Genomic DNA, 22,095 nt, shown 5'->3' with positions numbered 1-22,095 from the left:
TTGCTTGCATCTCTTGCAGCCTCTGTGTGTTTCTTTGGTACGTCAATACCACAATTTGATTCGACACATGAAGTGGTCCTTATGAACTTTTGAAATAAAGAGCTCATTTTCGAAACAATAAGCTGCTAGTATACCTGCATGTAACTGTTACGTCTGCCTGCTTACATTCGTTAAGCTAGTAGGCATGACAGAAGAACAGCATTGGCCTCTACTGCATCCATTGGCATACATCATCCTGGCTAAGGTTGCTTAGTCAGTCAGTGGCTGATAATAAAAATCTAATTACTGCAATTGAAGAAGTGTGCCACGCTGGACTGGTTGGTTCGATATGGCTTTTGAAAGTAAACAACCCAGAAAACGAAGACAGAATGAAAGGACATGTTCATTTTTTGTGCTGTTTACCTTGGTGAGCCATTGCACTTGAAGACAAAAGACTCACAGTTTGACTGCTGTTATTAGGCGTTTCTACAAATGAACTTGCCCATCCCTTGATACTGTTTTCCCAACAAAATTTTTGGCGCACGGCATGCTCTGTTTCGATCTTGAAATTACCATTGTGTGAACTAACCTTGTATGGGGTTGACTATCTCGGATGTCATGGAGAGGCTGCAAGGTCACAACCCATTCATGGGCTTTTGCAAGCAATTTAGAATGTTTTCTTCTGCTTTTTTTTCTTTGATATTTTGCTCTTCTCTAAGAACAGAACAATTGCTTGCAGATTTTAACGACTGTAAGGAAGGGTTGCACAACACTTAGCCTGTTGGGTGCATGCAGCCCATAGTTACATATTTAGTGGCATCTGGCTGAGTTCGGACTTCTATGGTGCACTGGTTCTCCAATCAGCAAATGGCCATACGATGAAAAAGCTACAATTTTGGCTGTGTTCCAATAGTCGCCATAGATGGCAAAGTATACGGCTGAGTGGACAGCGGTCACCTTAAGCCTTGTTCCAATTCTGACGAAGCCATCAAAGTGGGCAGTTTTGCGAAGACAGCATCGAAGTAAAAAGTGATGCGGGGTACTTTGCTGTCCAAACAAGATGGCTGATGAGCATGTTTGAGAACTCGGTGGGAAAGTCGTCTTAAAGAAAACAGTGGTCACATTTTCTCACGTGCTTAAATATAAGCAGGATTGCAACTGTTGCTCACTAGTTCATTTGTTCATTCGTTTGTTCATTTGTTTGTTTGTATGTGCTATTCATTTACATTAACAATCATTGCGAATGTCTTCTGCATAATATTTTAGACACTTGAACGAACATGGCTTTTTTTTTAGTAATTGCTAGCATCAGACATTTTATGATTAGAAAATAAACTTTCATGCATGGGGAAGGGAAAGGGCGACACTGTAACTTCTGAGCATGTTGAGAACCTTTTGGCGCAGTTTCAGCAATGCCTCAATTCATTTGGAGATGGAAAACAGAGTGACCATCTGTTTGTCAGCCATTTCCCGGTGACACAGGAAGACTGCAGCTCCTCAGTGGAGCTAGAGGTCATCAACCTACAGTGTTAGCTAGAGCTGAAAGGCATAAAGAGGGAGTGGCACCTTGTTTCGTTTTATAAAAACCTTGTTAAGAACAAATACGGAAACGTAGCTAACAGTACCTTGAAACTGCTAGCTATGTTTCCGTATTTGTTCTTATCAAGGTTTCTATAAAACCGAAGGAGGGACTGCTCCTTGTGGCAGCACTCTCTGTGGAAGCCCTATATCTGTGAATGGGAGCTCTGTTTGATGTATCTCAACAAGAGCCATCTTCTGGATTCTATTTCCGACGGGACAGGACAAGAAGTGTTGATGTCTGCAAACACAGACAGCCTTGACTGCTCCCAAAGCCTGACTTTGCTTCTTGCTTATTGCATTTTTTGGATGAATGTGCACGCTGTGCAATGCCAGCTGTACTGAATATTGATGCCTCACAATTAGATTCATGCACTGTTTTTGAAGTAACACACATACACGGAGGTGCCTTTTGATGGTACACACTTTAATTACTTGAGCTGCAGTTTACTTACGGTGAAATTGGGCTACTGATTTGAAAGTGCAGATGGTTTTTGTCATTGTAAAACTGGGCCACCAGCTTGGTTCCGTTAGCCACTGGCAAAAGGTTGAAAAGCATTTTGTTGCCGTGATTGTTTAGGAGAACTTGCACTTGCTGGACCGGGGTCCAACTGGTCCAAATGTTCCAACTACTATTGTGTAGACATTGCCGAGTGTCTTATTCATGCCTTCATTTTGTAGGATGCAAGCCTTCAGCAGCAACTGGAGCTGCTTTCTGAGAGAACACTGGAGAGGTTTGCAGAGCAAGAACCTGTGGTCCTCTACATGAAGACAGGTGAAAAGGTGCGTCCAATGATATCTGTTACTGTACGTTGTTATTTGCACTTCAGAGGGAAACAAGGAATGCGTAATGAAATGTTACACGTAGGTGGGAACAGATAGTTTTTGTATGCTTCACAGGGGCTCTTTTCCTTGTTGCTCAAGTTGATGGCCCTTGAGATTCCTTTAATTGAAGGAGTTCGTCGTTGCTATGTAGCATATTAGTGTGAACATACTGTGGACAAGGGTACTTTTTCATACCATCCAAGGTGCAGCTCGGCCCACATTTAAAGGGTACATGGGAGCGCAGAGCAAGTGCAGGATTTTTTCTCTGGCGAGTGTACAACCACCTGGCTTCGTAGCAGATGACGTGCAGTTGGTAGTGCTGGCGCCTGTCTACACCTCTGTGACATAGTGTTGGCCCGTTGTTGCAGCAAGAGCGCCAGCAAAGTGATAGCCACACGTTAGAGTGTTCCCTTTAAAGTGGGATTGACCTGTAAATTGAGTGCTTTCGAGATTCGCACCACCGAGTCAGTATCCTATCGGTCGACTCAATAACCTATCTTGATTACTTTTTAAGGTTGCCCAGTTATACTCGTAGTAGAACCCTATTGATATGTTTCTCACTATTTACAAAGGAAATCATAAGAGCCAAGCAAAGGTAAGAATGAGGAAACTACCAAAATAAATGAAGGCAGTGTGGTTTTACCTTTAAACTGTCATTTGCGGGAACTTGCTGTTAAAGGCTCAAAGAAATCAAGAATTAGTGCCTGCCATTTCTCTTGGCCATTCGTCCATGCCACGCATTCTCGAGCATTTGAAGAGCCACACTGCATTGAGAAGCCACATACCTTCGCAAAAAATTTAGCGTCATGAATCTGCTTAGCTTTTGCACTGAAGAGTGTGGAATTTGCTTCGAAACAGCGCTGTTAAGTGTCAGAGGTTGCAGCCCCAGCTCCATTGCAGTGAGGATTTCCTTCCTCATTGGCTGGTTGTCAGATGTGCAGAGTTCTTGGAGTTAGTGCATTTTGCATTAGACTTGGATAACCACTGTAACTATTCGTTATGAGCTGCCATTTTCGCTTTAAAATCTTCTTGGGGCAGGCAAAAAATAGACGTTTTCAAAGGGAGAAGACATATGTTCCGATGCATTCACTGTAAGTGCTGCCAAAACAGATGCTGCTGCTACAGGTGGTGTCCAAAACGTGGTGTCTGTGACACGTTTATAGCTCCGCAATTGCTTCCTGCACATGCTGTCGGCAAAAGTATGGCCTTCGAGATCGGCTTCTTTTACCCAAAGAGAGCCATTACAGGGATGTGACTTGGACACTACCCATAAGTCACCGCTGCGGTCACTTTTGTGGTTGGGTGCACGCATTATGAACAGCCAAGTTTAAATTACCCGGCGACGACTAATTTTGGGATTCAAATAATGAAAGTTTGGTCCCATAGGTATGTATGGGCACCATCCGGAATATTTGGTCGGGATTGAAGTACAGTAGGCAGATATTGTACGCAAATGTAACATTGGACGCACTTCGTCCCAATTTTTGTTATCCTTAGCGGCATATATAGAAAGCTCATGTGCAATTTATTTTTTTATTCGTTTAGTTAGACCATTGCTTGGCAGGTGGTATGCATTAGCTATACGGTGTGAGGCACCACTGAGTTGTAGGATCTTTTGGAGCAGCTGTGCTGTCACCACTGTGCCACGATCTGTTGTGACAAGAGCTGAAGCACCCTGGCAGAGGAAAATGTTTTTAATAAAGTAAGTCAAGCTGGAAGTGGTAGCTTGCTGAAGGTCTTGGGTTTCACAGTACCTTGTCAAGTCATCGGTGGCAGCAACAATTGAACATTTATCAGCCAAAGAGCTTGAAGAACCTGCCAAGTAAATCCATAGCGACCTATTCAAAGGGTGCACGAAGGAGACTTATGGGCTGGAGAGATCGGCTGGCCTCATGGGGGGGAACCTTGTGATGTTGGCAGTTGTGGACAGTTTTGATACTGTGCTTTACATTTTTGTTTTTAGCCAGGCTTAGCAGTGCTTGATCTGTGCCATAGCACGTGTGAAACCAAGAGCTTGTGCTCATCGTGGCATGTACTCATTGAGTGTAGTCAGCACAACCACCAAGTAAGCTGTTTCTGTAGGCTGAAGAGTTTCCCCTTCTAGAGCAAGTCATTGTGGATGCAAAAAGATGACAATTGACGTGTGAGCAGTTGCAGGGGTTGCAGTCGATCTCCTTCCAGGTATTCAATCAGTGCTCGCAGCTTTAAATCGTCACATTACTGTTGACAGAGGTTGGAAGATGCAAGGTCAACAAATAATTCCACAGTCGTCCTCAGGATTTTGTGGAGTGGTTTTGACGGGTGCGCAGGAAAGACAGTCGATGTCAGTGTGTTTCTGGCTGAACTTGTGCATAATCATGACATCGAATTACTTACTGCAATCAAACCCTCCATAATGCAAGAGGCCCAGAAAGATCCTTGAAATCAGTTTAGTGAATTTTGCAGTGGTAGGCTGATTATTAGAACACAAAGTGAAGGTCAGAGTTCCAGTTTCTAAATTTTGCGCCGAAACTCCAGAGCCGGTATGCCAGTGTGTTGTTACAAATTTTGGAGTATTTTTTGCATTTAAGGGTAGTTATGGCTTCGTAAATTTTCTTGAAACTTGCTCAATTTGGTCTTTCACTCTTCTAAATTGCAACGCAATCCATAATAACTAGGCCCAAGCAGATCGTGTCAAATCAATGATGTCACGATGAGCTGGTGCGGGAACTTAAAGCGGATGCCACTGCCCACCTTTAGTTTTAAATTTTTTTCTGGCTTACCGAGCCTCTTCCCACAGTAAGAATGGCTTTAATTTAACAATCTCAAAGTATTTTGTGCTTTAGTTTCTCTTGCATGACGAATTCTATTCCTTGCTGTCTTAATTCGTACACCTCAATGATTTCCATCTGTGTACTTTTACCAAGTGAATGACTCGTTTCTGCTCCCTGTGGTTGCAGCTGTATGGTGCCAAGATGGCCTATCCTGAACTGCTGCTGACCGTCTCGCCGGAGGTGGACAGCCGCCTGAAGGAGGCCGTCAAGGACGTCGAGCTGTCAAAGGTGCTCCGCGATGGCACGTTCAACGTGTCCCTGCCCGGAGATGACCAGTTTGCTGTCGAGCTGCACACTGCTAAGCTCATGCTGGAGCAGGTATGCGAGTGCGTTTTGTGCCAAGTGATAGCATTGTAAGAGAGGGTTGCCGCTATAAAACGTTCGCTGAAAAAAAAAAAGTAAGCAATGTGCGCGTGTCGACATTGGGTATCGGGAAAAGAGCACAGGAGGCAAATTTGGCATTTGTGCCTGCGTAAGCACCTCACGTGATGGTTCGTCCAACATATGAATACATTCAACTTCTGTTAATTTGACTGTGATGGGACTGGCGAAATTGATCGAATTATTTGGCTGGTCGAATGAATTGAATAGGCAGAAGAAATGACCAAGTTGCTTCATTTGGAAAGATTTGCCCAGTTATAACATCCTTCTGATTCTGCTGTGCACCCAGTTTTTATGGTTTCATCATAAAAGAAAAACTCAGTGCCCTTCCACTCTGTGAAGAAGGATAACCAGTGAAGCTGTGTATGTGGGGCCCTTGATGGTGAACTGCACCTCCACTGCAATAAAAGCTTGTTAATTCAAAACTCGTTAATTTGACATTTCAGATAATTAAAAGTAGCAGCCACAAACCGTCCAGCAATGTATTGAAAGCAATATGTAGCACATCCCGCTAATTCACACTGCAATCTGCACCCCCACCGATAATTCGAACTCCATGCCATCATGGATGGGGAGAATGCTATTGCGCGGCAGCTTGTTGGCGACACTGGCATCCCCGCACAGGCTGCACAGCTTTGCTTTTTCCATGAGTGGCAAGGACAATAACACCCTCGCCGTGCGCCATGTTCTTTGTGTATGAGCAAAAGCGTGCGAGGGTGAGCCGGCGAACGCGGCTCAATCTCGCATGTGCAAGCAAGGAAGGCGGGGCTGAGCGCACCCTCTCCTGTCGCGCACGAGGCACGGGTGTGAGGGAGGGGACATTCTTCTCCGGCGGCTGCTGCTTATGGTGTGGCCATGCGGGCACCGTACCTTGAAAGCAATCTGCGACGTGGCCAAAGTACGCGCCTGCGTGGGCCTCATCTTCAAAGCGATCTGCGAGGTTTGCAGAGTGTGCGTAGTGATGTTAGTTTTTTATGCAATGTGCTTGCTATGTTTCGTTCGCATTGAAGTGAGAGCTGTACAAAAATCAATCCGCTCGCTGCAACTGCCGCGTTTTCTCACTCCAGCGTTTTTCACCGAGTTTCCGGGGTCATCGAGCGAGATGTGTTCATGCTTACCTGTGCACGTGACACCATGCTTGTTAATATAGTTAGTACCATATTTACATGATTATATGATTATAAGTCGACTTAACTTTATAAATTTGAAAATCTGAAAAGGGGGGGGGGGGGGAGGTCGACTTACAATCGAAACCAAAACATGGCACTGCCAAAAAAGCGAGACCAATGGGAGCTACAACGTAGTTACAATTTTATGTTTGCTCTATGGCCCTACCCGTAGTTTTTCACTATCCTGCGAGTTTGTTCGCTTTTCGGAAGGGTTTTTCAACATTTTTGACAGTATTTCAGTGCACACAAAACTCATAAGGGGGATGTCGATAGTTGATGGAAGCGCCGCTGTACCATTCGCAGCGGCACCCTCAGAACGGCGGTGCTTGCGGAGAGTATCGGTAGTTCATGGAAGAGCAGACACCGCTCGCGTGTTTCTCTTTCCCTGTAGCTCTACGCCTGTAGCTCTTAGCTTTCTCTATGCTCTTAGTTTGACCAAGGGCATTGGCTTCACGCGTTCGACTTGACTGCCGGCTATGTGCTGCTTCCATGCTTCCTCAGTCATCATGAGTGCTGCAGGCCCACTAATCATTTGGCACTCGTTCACAGCAGCGTTCAAGAGGGCTGCCATCCTTTACGCTGAAGAAACAAATCACTGCACAGCGGGCTGCAAGTTCGATGTTTCTGAACGGGTGGTGCGAGAGTGGCCACTGCAGCGAAGTGAAATTTTCACCTGTGACGGCAAGTGAGGAATTTCCCACGTGCCGAAGTCTCTGGACACTTTCTGAAGCTGTAGGCCAAGCTTTCGGCGTATGTCGCTGAAATTCATGATCGGTCCCTGCCAGTGAAGTGCAACATGGTCATGAAACAAGCCTGGATCTTCGCCTTTTAAGGGCTTGCTCCACTGTGAGTACGAGTGGCTGCCGGCAGAAGGCCGCAAACTTATGCCAACTGGACCTGTCAGAAGAGCCTCCCTGATGGCTGCGTGTGGTTGGGTGCTTTCGGCGTGGGCTGCTGTTCCACAAGGTGCCGTGGTGCGGTCGTTTGCCAAATGGGGAATTTTGTTGGATGACGACGCGCTGTGGGACCGTAGCAGCCATGACGATGGCAGCACTAGTGAAGACTTAGTCCAGTGACCATGTCAGCTACTAATAAATTTTTGTTATTGAATGCACCCTCGGGTATGCTCTTCTTTTTTTTTCCCTTGTCGCACGCGATATGGGGGGGTCAACTTACATTCGAGTCAACTTATAATCAGGCAAATACGGTAAGCGAATGCGGCCGGTAAAATTACTATCCTTACTTTGTATAGCTGTCCACTAATTGGCTATTGCAATCGATGCTTCACTTTTTGGGCGCAACTGCAACATTTTTTTTTCTCCATGCCAGTCAGCGCAACGAACATGCAGATGCAGCAAGAGCCACCTTGACGTCGGGCACATCGGATCGTGTGGGCCGCGTCCGGTTGCGTTGGCTGCGCCAGTGATTCGAAGTGTAGACGTTGTTCACGCCAACGTGACATAGTGTGTGTTTGCGCGTGCTTACGCCATGTCGGACTATATGTGCGCCTTAATCGAGCAATTTTTTTCTCTGACTTTCATTAGTTTGAATTTTATATAATTCGAATTTTCGTGGCATTGCCACGAAATTCAAATTTGCGAGCTTTTACTGTATCTTTGGAATCGGCTCATGTATGGGGACTGCTTAACGCCTGCGTCACCTCTGCCATGGGTTGGCCCGGCATTGCACTATCTTTGGGATTTTTTTTCTACATGCGGACATGATAGTGGGAAAAGTAGCCCCTAACAGCTTTGTTGTAAAAACAATGTGCAGTCAATACTAAAGTGCACCTTATCTTGTTGCACAATATATGTAGCACTGGAAGTCAGAAATCACAAGAAACTTGCAGAATTTAGCTTCATACAATGAAAATTTATTTACAACCAGTGTACATCATATTCAAGTCTCGAACAACTCTTTATTGCTTTCTACGGACCACAGCATGTCACCTTCTTTGCGGTCCACTATGTTTGATACTCCAAATTTCTCAAAACACCCCACTACAATTGGTAACGACACACTGACCCTCACCTGGACTAACTGCTTCGGAAGTTTGTCCTGTGATGCATGCAAGTCTGTACCGGCAAAAACATGTGACTCAGTTCTGTTGCTGCTAGCTTAATATGTAACAGAACTTAACTTTTAAATGAGCTTTTATAATTAAAGTGGGGAAGCAGTGAGCTGTAGTCGTGATCCTACAAGAAAACTTGTTCTGTCACCGTGTTGTGATGACACTAGTCTTGTGACAATGGTAGTCGAAGTTGTTGCATGTTCATGCTGTGTCTGTTCAGTAACAATGGGATTGACAACTAGCGTGAAAATTATCTTTAACTTGCATTAGAATTTCCACTCGTATGTCACTGCGGTCACTGTGACTTCTTGTATTGACTTCCCTGAAGGTAATTTGTCATTCACCTCATTTCAGAAAATATATTGGGGTAACTTGTAATAAGGAAAAAAGTATTTAATCCTGGTGAGTGTAAACTTTTGCCCGTTGAGCCCTTCATTGTCTCATTCTGTCACCATTGTGGTGGTAGTTTCTGTCAAGTGAGAAGTTTTGCTGTTCGATTCTTCCTGACAGAGGCTGCTATGAGTTTCTATGCTAGCACATTTACAAAATTGCACCCTGTCAAGGACTGAATTGAATGGTGCTCTCAATATATTTTGGGTCCTTGCTCATGCTGGTTGCCAGCTGTTGATATAAATGGCAGTGCTTGTCCGGGCTGTTTTCTGTGCCCTTTGTCTACGTCTTTTTGCAGTGCTTGGAGCTTTCATAAATACAAATGACTAATTGCCTTGCTTTTGCCCTTTTCATTCCACGGATGAGTATCTTATGTGCAGGATTTTTGTCCCATGTATCCCAGTGACAAGTCTCTCTTGTCCAGGGATTTCCTTTCATCCATGGAGTGCCGCAAGCGAGTGGCAGTTGTTTTATCATTTTGGTGTGGATGCTGCACTGCTAGACGTTAAAGCTTCCCAGAAAGTCAAAACCTAAAGGACCTGCGTCCACAGTAGCTTTCTGAATAAGATTTCACCCAACAAACGAGTCAGCAATGTCTGATTTTTTCAGCTATTTTTTTCAGGTATTCAGGGATTTTTTCAATGTGATTTTTCAGGTCAGGTACAATGCAGTTTCTCATTCCTTCTGTTAGACTGTGACAACATCAAAAGACAGCAACTGCTGCTTTACTCGTCACGGACAAACTTTCAGTCATTGCAGTGTTTTCATGCACATCTGAGTAAATAAAGCTTTCTGTTATCTATTTTGATTTTGATTCTTCGTTTGTCCTAGGGCAAAGTACTGTATTCGCTTGTGTTCCTGGACACTCCTAGGGCAAAGTACTGTATTCGCTTATTTCTCCTGGACACTTTACAGAATGTGAGCCTTCCACAAGGCAGGCTTATGGCTGCTCACTGAAGCCTCGAGCTGCACTCAGGCTGCTATGCAGAATAATGCAACTGCTTGCAGCCAACATTCAATTGTCCTCATTGTTGCCACTGCCCTTGTCGTTTGATGTGATCGCCTCATTGGCACCGTCCCAAGGCTGGTCGTCCTCTGTGCCACACATTACTGCTCGAGATACTTGAGATACCCGTCACGTTGAAGCTCTTGACAGCAGTCTTGAGCAAAACTTCATGCCTTGCATTCGAAATCCACGTGCACGCTTCTCGCAGTCTTAATGTGCCTAGAGCAATGACGCAGCTGTATCTGATAATTAACTCTCCTCAGCGCACAGCTAGTTGGGCAAGTTGGTTGAGCAATGCGAGCATGTCAATGCTTGCATTGCAAAAGAAAAGGTGAGACATACATAGATGGTGCACGTGTGCTCATGGTGCGCACGATGCGCTATGTGTGCCACATCTCTTGAGTGCACCGATGCACTCGCAAGCCTGAGTACAGCCTCTGGCACTGCGAATACTGTTGAAACATGCTGGATCTATTCTGCGCGATCATGATGCAATGGATATGGCGATGATGACAATGCCATCGTCAGCAGGACAGTAACTAATGCTGTCTAGTAGTGGCTTGTAGAAGTTAAACAGCCCTTGGTGTGACCTCCAAGATTGTAGTGTTGCAATGGTACAATCACTGAAAACACGCATGCAGTACTATGCACATGATGATTAGTGAAACTTTTATTTTCCCTTAATTTTTGTGCTCAAAGTGGTGGTGCGTGGCTTACATGAAGGTGAGCCTTGTCCAAAGCACCTTCAGAGAATGGCACATTTTCAGAGAAAGTAAGTGTTACTGGAAGCTGCAGTGATGAGCTAGCAAATTGACTGACCGTGTTCGTTCATAAATTTGTTTGTCATAGGTTTAGGTGGGGTATAGGGCGGTGGGGAAAAGTGATATCTGACCTGGAATTTAAGAGGCAGCTTTAGTTCGCGCCCAGCTCCAATGCTGTCTATTTAAATACATGTAAAATGCAGAAACACTCTTCTGAGATAACCACTATGCTGATTTTAATAAAATTTGTTGCATTTGAGAGGGAAAATTAAATTCTGGTGACTGTTGGAAGCAGAATTTTGATTTATGGCCTGAATTATCTGAAATCGTTTTCACAAATTGGTACACTTGAAAAAAAAATAGAAGCACAATGTTTACAAATTTGTAGCTCTGCACCAAGAACCGATATCACAGTTCTGGAAAATGCATCTGTTTGTTAGTGGTCAAAGCAAATAAATTTGATATATCAATTTATCTCCTATGTGAATTAGTTACATTGCTTACAAGGGTTTTGCAAAGGTCATAAAAAATTAGTGGTATACTTGAGAGCCCTGTATAATACATTAATTTTGTCCGCTTTGGATGTACTGTTAGCTGAAATTTACAGAAAAGTGATGTTGCTTTTCATTGCCGAGTTATAGGAGTTTTAAATTCGATAGTTTTGTCTTGTGAATAATTGCAGTTTTCAACAATTTTCATTAAGAAAGTGACTGCCCGTATCGAAAATTTACTATCAACAGTCATTAGAGCTTAACTTTTTCATTTAAATGCAGCAGACCTCATCAAATCTTATGCAGTGGTTGCCAAGAAAAACTATTTCTCCTTTCCCATGTATTTAGATAGGAGCCCCTCCGCTAAAGCTTCCTTTTAACTAATGATCTTGTGTTTTCAATCCCAGAATTCTAAACACTATGGCATGCCGACTTTGTGCATGTGAACAGGTAATACAGTCGAGGCTTGATAATTTGAACTCGAAGGGGCCTGATAATTTGTTCAAATAAAAAGAAGTTCGAATTAAAGGAAGCTAGTTGAATGGAGGACTTACCTGCAGTGGCGCATGCACCGAGCTAACACACGAGTGGGAAATTCCGCAAGATTTATTCACACGTAGTTACAAATTAGCCAGTTATTAGGCACATCGATGCTAATACTGTGATAGGAGGCGGCAGGTGCACGCGTGTACAATTAAAGGAAACACACCATGTCCCGTTACAATTGCCCCTTTGAACTTTTGGTATGCGTCACTGTGTAAGATGGCTGTATTGGGGCGAAGTTGACTTTTGGGAACTGACATTATGCAATGCGCCATGCTTTCTACGCTCCAAAGCCAATGGCGAGGATTACAAAGGTGGAGTCAGTGCCATTGCTAACAGCAGCGAATTGTTTTAATGAAAAACACGGCACCGAGCAGCAAGAAGCTTGGTAGCGAATGTTGAAGTAGCAAGGCCTAGCGTTGCCACGGTGTGGCTGTGGCTGCCAGCGGTGTGGCTGTGGCTGCCAGTGGATCTGCTTGCGAGAGTGCCGGCTCGAGGTGGCACGACAATAAAAATAGTAGTAGTGGTGGTTTCGATCAATGCTGTTTCGGACCTGTGGTCATGGCAAAAATCGGACGGCGGAGGTTTCTTGCTTTCCAAATGTCAGACGTTCTTGTACATTAACATATTAACTCTATGGGGTATATGGCGGTGCCGCAACACTAACAGAAGTCACTAACTCATCACTAACGATGTAATCGGTCACGTGCGCCTGCACACGCCTACGCACAAATTTCCGCCACATTTTTTTTTTCTTCGTACACAATGTTGAGGAGTCTCTCCTAAGCTCCTCCTCTGGCAGGGTTAGAGCAACGCTGGTCGGAGGTGCTGCCACATGATTCGGCGTGCTGCTGAGAGCGTTGTCAGAGTGCAGTATGTTTGAATTCACTATCGTAAATGCTTGCATGTTTGAATTTCACCAATTAGAATACACATAACTTTGACGGGACTACAGCGTCAGTTCGAATAAACCTAATGTTCGAATGAAGCTTGTTTGAATTAACGAGATTCGACTGTACGTTCACTGGGGGCTGACAGAAGTGTACAGTTTTTCGGTAGTCTCTCTTCATGCAATGTGCTACAGCACTTGACTATGTACTGTATTGATCAAGATGCAGTGGTACGCACACATTGCGACATCTGAATTTTTTGTCACGTGCGCTTTCTGCAAAATGTGCTGGTTCATGAAGCAAGCAAAAAAAGGAAAAAACTTGTTGAGTGATTGAGTGAAAACCAAGAAAACAATAAGCAAATGCTTGCTGTGTTAACACAACATGAGTATGTTCACTGACGAAACCCGCAAACGTAATTTCTGTTTTCCATAAATTGGCACAGAAGCTGGGGTTACTTCCGGCCCTTGCGCCAAGAAACTCCAATAATCATCATCATCAGAAGATGTAGGTCTCGTCATATCGTGACTGATAAGTATCGGCAGCAGTACAGAATGCATGGCTTCATTTTAGTACTGTCTCAGACTGATAATTCGGACATGCCTGATTATTTGGACAGCTTTGCGAAATCACCACTGGCCCCATAGACCTAATGCATAAGAAAAACCGGAATTTCGGATCATGGCCGCCGGCCATATCGCCGGTGCCTCCTCGAAACCGGAGCTAGTGAAGGCTAGGTGATCTAGCAGCTGCCGGCAATGCCCGAACAAAACAAGCCAAGCCACTAACCACTGTCGCTGTCGTGCGAGGGGTATGAGTTCCACGCATCCGGCATTTGTGACTTGTGGGAATTCTTTTCCTACTGTGGGGATAGCACCTGCTTTTTACAGGTTACACTAGAGTTCTTTTCCTGAAGGAGCTATTACACTAAAAATAAATTCAATACATGAAAACAAACCAAAATAAATATGCATTTTAGACATAGAAGTTTTAGGCATAGAACATAACATCTTAATTGCCATAAACCATATTATAGAATAAAATTGAACCAGGCTCATTCAAGTATGCTTATATGTAAAAAGAAAGAAAAAACATGCTAAGAAGATTGTGAAATATGCAAATTCTTCTCTTAAGCAGTACTCCCATTACACAGAAACTTAATCAGAAGGCCTATAGTTGTGCGTTCCATGTGGCAAAGCAGTTCCTTGATGTAAACAACTAGGGAATGTTGCAAGTCTTGCAGTAAATTGTTTTATTTTTCTTACTGCGATTTATTGTTGCATTTCTTGAAATTCGCATATGTATCCATTTTGTGCTGAATAGCTTGAGCAGGTGAAGGAGTTCGAATATGCAAGGCATTTGCAGTCGGCGCTCTCCTAGTTAAATTCAGGTGAAAGAGCAGTGCCCTCTCACTTGCTGCTGTAGCAGCAACAAGTACCAGGCAACCTAGCAAGCCGTAGTGAATGTCAAAATGTCACATTGTCCTGCTTCCACATGACCACGTACTGTATCATGTCATGTCATAGTAGAAGCGAAGCCAAAAGAGACTGTAGAAAAGCATTTATGCCTAAATTATTTGGGATGCTCCGAGGCTTCCCACTATCTTGGGGGGGGGGGGAGGCTTAGAAATCTAAGGCCATCATTTATGGCAAAAAAAAAGGTACTTTATGGTCGGAAATGTCATGTCAGTACTCCTCTGAGAGCAATATGTTGTGCATTGAAACTTAATTCCATTGAGTAGCACTGTTTGGCTGACAGCTCTCGTTTGCCCCACAGCTGTCACGACAGGCAACCAAGAGCGCCACGGCTCCGAGCGTGGTGTGGCTGCGGCTGAGCGGCCTTCGTCATGTTGTGGATCGTTATACGGAGGAATCGTACCAAGCCTCTCATGCCTTGCGGCTCATCCGCGAATTCGTTGACAAGGTCAGTATTGACTGTGTTACAATGATAGTTCTTAGTCATATCATGAGAAGCCTGCAAACACTGACACTAAGGACAACATAGGGGAAATTACTTGTGCTTGATAAATGAAATAAAGAAACGATAAATTAATGGAAATTAAAGTGGATGAAAATACAACTTGCCGCAGGTGGGGACCGAACCCACAACCTTTGCGAAATTGTTTCTTTATTTCATTTATCAAGCACAAGTAATTTCCCCTATGTTCTCCTTGGTGTCACTATTTGTTGGCTTCTCATGATATGACTAATAAAAATCGGGCCCCTCGGTTAACCTCCTTTCTTCTCGTTTAAGGATAGTTCTTAATAATTTAAGGATGTATGTGTTGATACATCCATCCTAAGGCCATACAGCGAAACTAGCTACCTTATGAGACCTCCGTATTTGTTTCAGGTGCCTGCATTGAAGTTTTTTAACTGTTTGTTAAGCACCGATGACAGTCTCAAAGTATCGACATTGGTAATGAAAGATTCTAGTGCAAAAATATCTCTTTTAATCTAGTATCACCTGAACTGCGAAGCTTTGTTTTGTTTCAATATTGTGAGCAGTATCAGCATGGTAAAATTCACCTGCAGTGGACTGCCACTGGGCATCTGTGAGGCATAATAAGACCAGAAGGTGATTTCAAAATGAAGAAAGTTATGTGCCCATCTTTTAGACAAAGGTCTGATAAGGGAGCTTGGAGACAAAACAAAGACTGGGCGAGACACCTTAAAATTGTATCTAGGATTTAGGGAAAACAAGGGGAAGGCGGGAGATGGAAATTCAAGACGACGAGCAAAATGAGAACAAGGTGGAAGCGGGAGCCAACGTTTCGACAAGTGGACTTGTCTTTTCGTTGCCTTGTCTTATTATGTAGGCTTGAAAAATACAAGTCCACTTGAAACGTTGGCTCCCGCTTTCACCTTGTTCTCGTTTTGCTCATTATCTAGGATATAGACACACAATACCCATAAAAATTGTGTTTCAGATACAATTACTGTGGGGTGATCTCAAGCACTCTAGGAGCAAGGAACGCATTACACAGTAGTGCAGAGAAGCAAAAGGGCATTTATCGCACATGGTTTCAGTTAGCCAGCTGGCCGACACACAATGTATGTAGCATGCCAATGGAACTGTCTTGGGAATCAAGGAAATTCAACTCACTGTGCAAGGATATCAAGAAATATGTTTGCCCCATGCAGGACAGCAATGCCCGAGTTGTTTGCAGGTGCAGTCACATGAAATAAGACGTGTTTGGGCGATCGGGAAGGCCTCTGCGGGTCAGTTCTGCAGAGCAGACGGACAAATGTGCAATCAGTCCACATGCTATAACATCCTGCAGCCAAAGAGGTGGAAGCGGGCTTTTCTGGCATCCACGTATCCACACCATCAGTTGGCTCTAGCATCAGAATACTCTGGCTGTCTCTCGTCATGCAGCACTACACAGACTTGTGCCGTCGCATGTGCTATTCAGGAAAGCCAGATTCCAGGAGACACATCGGGGAATGTGAGAGTCAAGTGACCCCACAATGCAAAATACAGACTCATAATTTGTACTTGATGCAAGTACTTGCTCTTGTATCTTAGATATAAGAGCCAGTATTTGAAATGAGAGCAGATGTCATTGCAGGAATATTGTTAGGGCTGCTAAAAGCTACCATCTTGATTGGGTACAAATTACTGAATGTTGATTATCATACAGCATTGCTCCTGGTCTTTCAAATAAAAGAAAGATATGTAAATGGCTTAAGCAGATTACTCTCACTTTATGTCTTTTTTGTCAGTGCATGTGCAGAACCAACATAAGTTAACTGCTGGAGCAACATGAATTGGTTTTTGTTCTGATCACATAGTTTAATGTTCAGGCATAAATTTCGAGGTTTTTCTTTTATTTTAAGTAGCCCACATCAGGGTTGGCCATTGCAAACACAGAAGCACTTTGCATAGATTATGCACTGACAATCGTGTCTTCAAAGTATCAAACTGCTCCATTCTTGGGCAGCACACATAAAAACAAAACACGAGAAAGAATACAGGACAAGCATCGTTTTTTAACATTGTCACACGCAAGATAGCCAGAAGGAGTAGCACTGAACTGCAGAAGGATTGAAAAGCAAGGCAAGTTGGAACCTATTTATTCATGGACAGCACACATAAAAACAAAACATAAAAAAGAAAAAGGACAAGTGCTGGCACGAGAAAGAATACAAGACAAGCGTTGGTTTTTGGCCTTGTCACACAAAAAAGAGCCAGGAGGAGTAACACTGAACTGCAGAAGGATTTAAAAGCAAGGCAAGTTGGAACCTATTCATTCTTGGGCAGCACACATACAAACTCACACCGCTCCATGGCGTGAAAACAGGTGCAACTTTGAACAAAGGCCGACGCACCCTTCCTCTCGAAGGAGCCCCACCTCCTGCTGGAGAATTAAGGTCACACCCACAAATCCCTATGCATAAGATTCACTGCCTGCAACGTCACCGACTAGGGCATGTGACTTCAGTAAATAACGTAATGTAGAAATCACAAGATCACCACTGGAAGTGCGCTGTACAAAATGAAAACAAAAATGAGAAGGAGGTGGGACTTGTCACGTGGATGTGGCATAGTCCCTGGGCTCCCGTATGAGAGGAGGTAGGGAATGGATGTCACTTCCAGATGCTAGTTGAGGCAAAGCAAGAGAGTATCTCCGTCGGCAGCTTCACTGCCGACAGAGTTTTGATGTAAAAATATATCAGGACTGTGAACTTCAGAATACCGAACTTTTTATAATGACGATCATTATTCAGTTTCTGTGTCACGTTAACAATGCCTCAGTGCTACGAACTAATATTCCAAAATCTAGGAATTCATAGATCTCTGTGTGTCCTTTATGGTAGCCAGAATGGTAGGCTAGCAGACGACAAGGCTCAGAAAGCTGATGCTGTGAACATGGGTTTGGAAAACCCGAGATGGCGCCGGAGGAAGAAAATGCTGGAAGAGAATCTTTTTCTTTTTTTCTGTGCTGGAGGCGACGACGCATTGGGTTTTGCGAGCGCATGCTCCGCCCCAACAACTGTTGCCTAGCAACCAAGGCATGTCTCTTTCTTCTTTCGCCTTTCTTACTGCACAAGTCTCTTCTTTCTTTCGTACTTCTTTCTGCTGTTGTACCAGCTACGCGCGAAGAAATGTAACCTCCGTGTTCGCGGTGATGCCATGCACTTGCACTTTCCAGATGGTGTTTTTTACAGGCGCTTAAACTTTGCAGTAGTTCAGCTGTCCACCTCGAGTGAGACAGTTGCAGTGTTCACAACAAGCAATGTGAAAAGCAAAGAAACAAAAAGAAATATCAAGCTCTATAGGCGACATGGAGCTCCTTCTTTGTTGGTGCTTTTCTTGGCATTAGCGTCTTTTTTTATGTGCGCCACTCTATACATGGTGCTACAGTGGTGTGTGGCGGCCGAATTTATGGCAAATCGCAACAGCACAGGCCAAGAGCCAACAGCGATGTTTTCGTGGAATGCTCAAACGGTGACAACTGATAAACTAATGGGTTGATGGTCGAAATGGTTAATTTTGGGGCTTTCACTATGATGACCTTTCATGCTAACGAACTATTTGCTGTGATCCCCTGAAGTTTGTTATATAGAGATTTTACTGTGAAACCAAACTTTCCTATTGGGCCTTGTGAGGGGTCCTTTAATCGTGCTGCATGTGAATCAATTCCCCGCTCCACAGAGCGCACAATGAAACGTGCCAATCAGCTTCCTCAAACATCCTGTTTACTCTGACGGAAATTGAAATGCATGGGGGGGGGGGTGCATATTTGTAACCGCAAGCATTAACTTGATGAGAATAGAAAACTGGGCAAGTTGCTATTACTTTACAGCTAGTGACAACAATTCACTGACAATGAAGATGAAGAAATGCACGAAGTCAATAAAAGCGCTGACTACCAACTGGAAAACTTAAGGAGGGAATGGGTTCATGTACACATCGACTGTCCATGAATCAGCAAGACACCGAAAGACATTGTGGGTAGATCAGTTAAAGCTTTTCTTATGCTGTCTAGTCACACTAGATGTTATACGTGTTTTGACGCTCATTCAACTTGCCTCATTCTATTTTATTCGAGAAAATAATATTAATTTCACAAAGCAGGGGTATAGTGGGTTGTGTTCCTTAAAAATCTTAATTATATCTGCAGATTCAAAGCAACATCTTTAGTAATTGAGTCTGTATGTGCCTAAGAAACAGTACTTGGCACATATATATGCCCTAAATGACAGCTTTAGTATCTGTTATAGGCCCCTAAAACGTACGTTTTTAGGGCTTCCAGTCTTTACTTGTTAGTGTTGACTGAGTGCTGCATGTTTCTGCCAAAGTTCGTGTTTACATGGCTGCGTGGTTTCCCTTCCAGGCCAAAAGCACCCTCAAGAAAGCGTATGGCGACAAGGCCCTTCTGGTGGTCATCACGCAGAACGACAAGACGACGGGTCCCGTCCGCAAGGCTCGCTCTCTCCTTGCAGCTGAAGACGTAAGTCCTTGTTGCACACAATTGCAGCACATCGCTTTAACATATGAAGCCAAGAAGAGCATAGGGCAATTACAAGTTGTTTAACTGAAATGTAGAAGTAATAACTAGGGTTGTGTGAATAAAGAATCATAGATTTCAATTTGAATATCGAGTATCAAGAAATTTAACACAGACTTTTATGCTTACAGATTTTGTCCAAGAAACGCAGCGCTGCACAAGCTCACGAGGCTAATCACATTACTTAATAAGAATCTTGCGAGCTACAAGTAACTTGGGTACCTATGAATCGAGATGCGCTCTATTCTTAATGAGGGAACAGCAAAATAGTGTGCCAGCACTGATAACAACTCAGTAAATGAAGGTCTGGAAAATAGTTTTCATTGATAAAATATCTGTCAAATAGAATTAAGTGCATTTGTCCTCTGAAGCTGAACAAATAGCAAAGTTGTCCCAAGTACCAGTGGGGCTTTCAGTTTAATACTGGGCCCGGCTGTGCTTACTGCTTTTCAGTTTTTCTTCTAGAAAACAGGACGGTTTATCATTTTTATGGCAGGTGGTTTCTGTTGGTTATCGCCAGCTCATCATAAGGCCAATCTGCGTGACAGACAAAAGCAGGGAATGCGCACCGCATCACTCGGCACACCGTTCTGCATTGTCGTCGGTGCTGACCGTAAAGAGTTCTGAAATTGGGAGGCCCACAGCAAGTTCGCATGACTCCCCTCCCCCCCCCATTTTTTTTTTGTCGGCATCTGCCATCTGTGTAAATGCGCTTGCAGCCGGGAATCAATACACTGTCACGTAATATTTTCGAGGCAACCATGTAAATCCGAACCTAGTCTCATGACGGGTCACTCGAAGGTACGAAAAGAGACCATTGTGTGCTACAAACGGTGTTCGGAGTGAGGGCTGTATGGCATTTCACAAAGGCGGCGAGTGTGAACATGCAGTGGCCATCCGGGGCACCTGCTTTCTTTGGCGAGGCGGTTTGTCAGCTTTCTGAGAGTCGTGTGCCTCACCGATGCGGCACAGTTGCTGACCAATAGTTCGGACACCCTACGGTGTGCCACTTGAGTTTCAGACTGTGTCCTTCTCCGCCTGCACGACCACGTGCCAATTTGACCACCGAGTTGACAGTCTGCTTAGTTGCCTAGTTGATTCACTCGTAGTCAACCAAGGCACAAGCCAATCGAAGACCAATTCAATCTAAGAGGGAAAGCAATATAACAGGAATTGCACAAACATAAGCACACGAAATGCATACACACATAGAGTCCCTTGATCTTGGAGTCTGCTTTTGATGCAGTATCGCATGAAAACTGAGCCTTTTCAGCAGGTCAGTGTACACAGAATGAAAATAGTGAACACATACTTATTATTTTATACTGCACAATAAATATACATATGAACAGCTATACATTTTTAATTGTAATAGGTACGAAAGCCAATGCTCCTCAGGTGTAATTACAGCAGTTAAAAAAGGTTTGCAGTCACTGACCAAATCCAAAAAGAAAAAGACGTTTCGGAACCCGTACGGGTTCCAAAACGTCTTTCTTTCCATTGGGCTTGGTCAGTGACTGCAAATTTATTTTTACTTCAATGCCTGATCAGATGAATTTTCACAAAACCTTGACTAAATTACTGCAGTTGCAATATATACAAGTAACGATGAAGCAGTGTATCAGTTTACAAGTGAAAACTTTGGGATTATTATTCCTCCTTGGCGTCATGCAAAGCTCAAAAATACCCCGTCTTCTTATATTGTACTTGCGAGTGCGCTCACAACCTGCATTCCAATCTGCTCAGTGCGTGAAAACAAGCGGCGCACTTAGGGGAATGGTAGAGCACCGTGCACAGAACACCGAGGTGTGCATTGCTCATTTCAGAATTGCAGTCGAACCCACTTATAATGATACTAGTTTTAACAATATATCGGTTATACCGTATTTACACGATTGTAAGTCGACTCGAATGTAAGTCGACCCCCCCATATCGCTTGACCGAAAAAAAAAAAAAACCCTGAGGGCGCATTCGATAACGAAAATTTATTAGTAGCTGACATGTTCATTTGACTACTCGAATTCACTAGTGCTGCCATCGTCATCGTTGCTGCGGTCCCACAGCGCGTCGTGGTCCAGCGAAATTTCAAATTTGGCAAACGACCGCACCAGGACATCTTGCAGAACAGCAGCCCACGCCAAATGCACCCAACCACACGCAGCCGTCAGGGAGGCTCTTTTGACAGGTCTGGTTGGCGTAATTTCGCAGTCTTCTGCCGCCAGCCACTCGTTATGTACTCACGGCGGAGCAGAACCTTAAAATTAAGGCAGAGGTCCGGGCTTATTTCATGACCACGTCGCACTTCACTGGCAGGGACCGATCACGCATTTCAGCGACGTACGCCGCAAGCTTAGCCTACAGCTCCGGAAAGCGTCCATACTTCGGCACGTGGGAAATTTCTCACTTGCCGCCACACAGGTGAAAATTTCGCTTCGCTGCAGTCGCCACTCTCGCACCACCCGTTTAGAAACATCGAAATTGCGGCCCGCTGCGCAGTGATTTCTTCGGCGTAAAGGATGGCAGCCCTCTTGAACGCTGCTGTGAACGAGTGCCGAACGATTAGTGGGCCTGGAGCACTCATGACGACTGGGGAAGCATAGAAGTAGCACGTAGCCGGCAGTCAAGTGGAACGCGTCAAACCAATACCAATGCCTTTAAACAGAGAAAGAGAAACTCGCGAGCGG

At 44.2% G+C, this 22,095-nt stretch overlaps 1 protein-coding gene across 1 annotated transcript in view; it reads left to right on the top strand.

The window, feature by feature from the left end:
• The window catches only part of ATP6AP2 (ATPase H(+)-transporting accessory protein 2), a 55,193-nt gene that overhangs the window by 7,064 nt on the left and 26,034 nt on the right, over positions 1 to 22,095 (top strand). The window contains exons 4-7 of the mRNA XM_075682603.1: positions 2,239 to 2,340; positions 5,322 to 5,513; positions 14,674 to 14,820; positions 19,238 to 19,354. Coding sequence (XP_075538718.1) covers positions 2,239 to 2,340; positions 5,322 to 5,513; positions 14,674 to 14,820; positions 19,238 to 19,354 — 558 coding nt within the window. The remainder of the gene's footprint in view (positions 1 to 2,238; positions 2,341 to 5,321; positions 5,514 to 14,673; positions 14,821 to 19,237; positions 19,355 to 22,095) is intronic.

The sequence above is a fragment of the Dermacentor variabilis genome, chromosome 2 (genome assembly GCF_050947875.1).
Source record: "Dermacentor variabilis isolate Ectoservices chromosome 2, ASM5094787v1, whole genome shotgun sequence".
NCBI classification, from domain to species: domain Eukaryota; kingdom Metazoa; phylum Arthropoda; class Arachnida; order Ixodida; family Ixodidae; genus Dermacentor; species Dermacentor variabilis.
The sequence above is the reverse complement of the archived record's forward strand: the minus strand, read 5'-3'. Positions and strand labels throughout refer to the sequence as shown.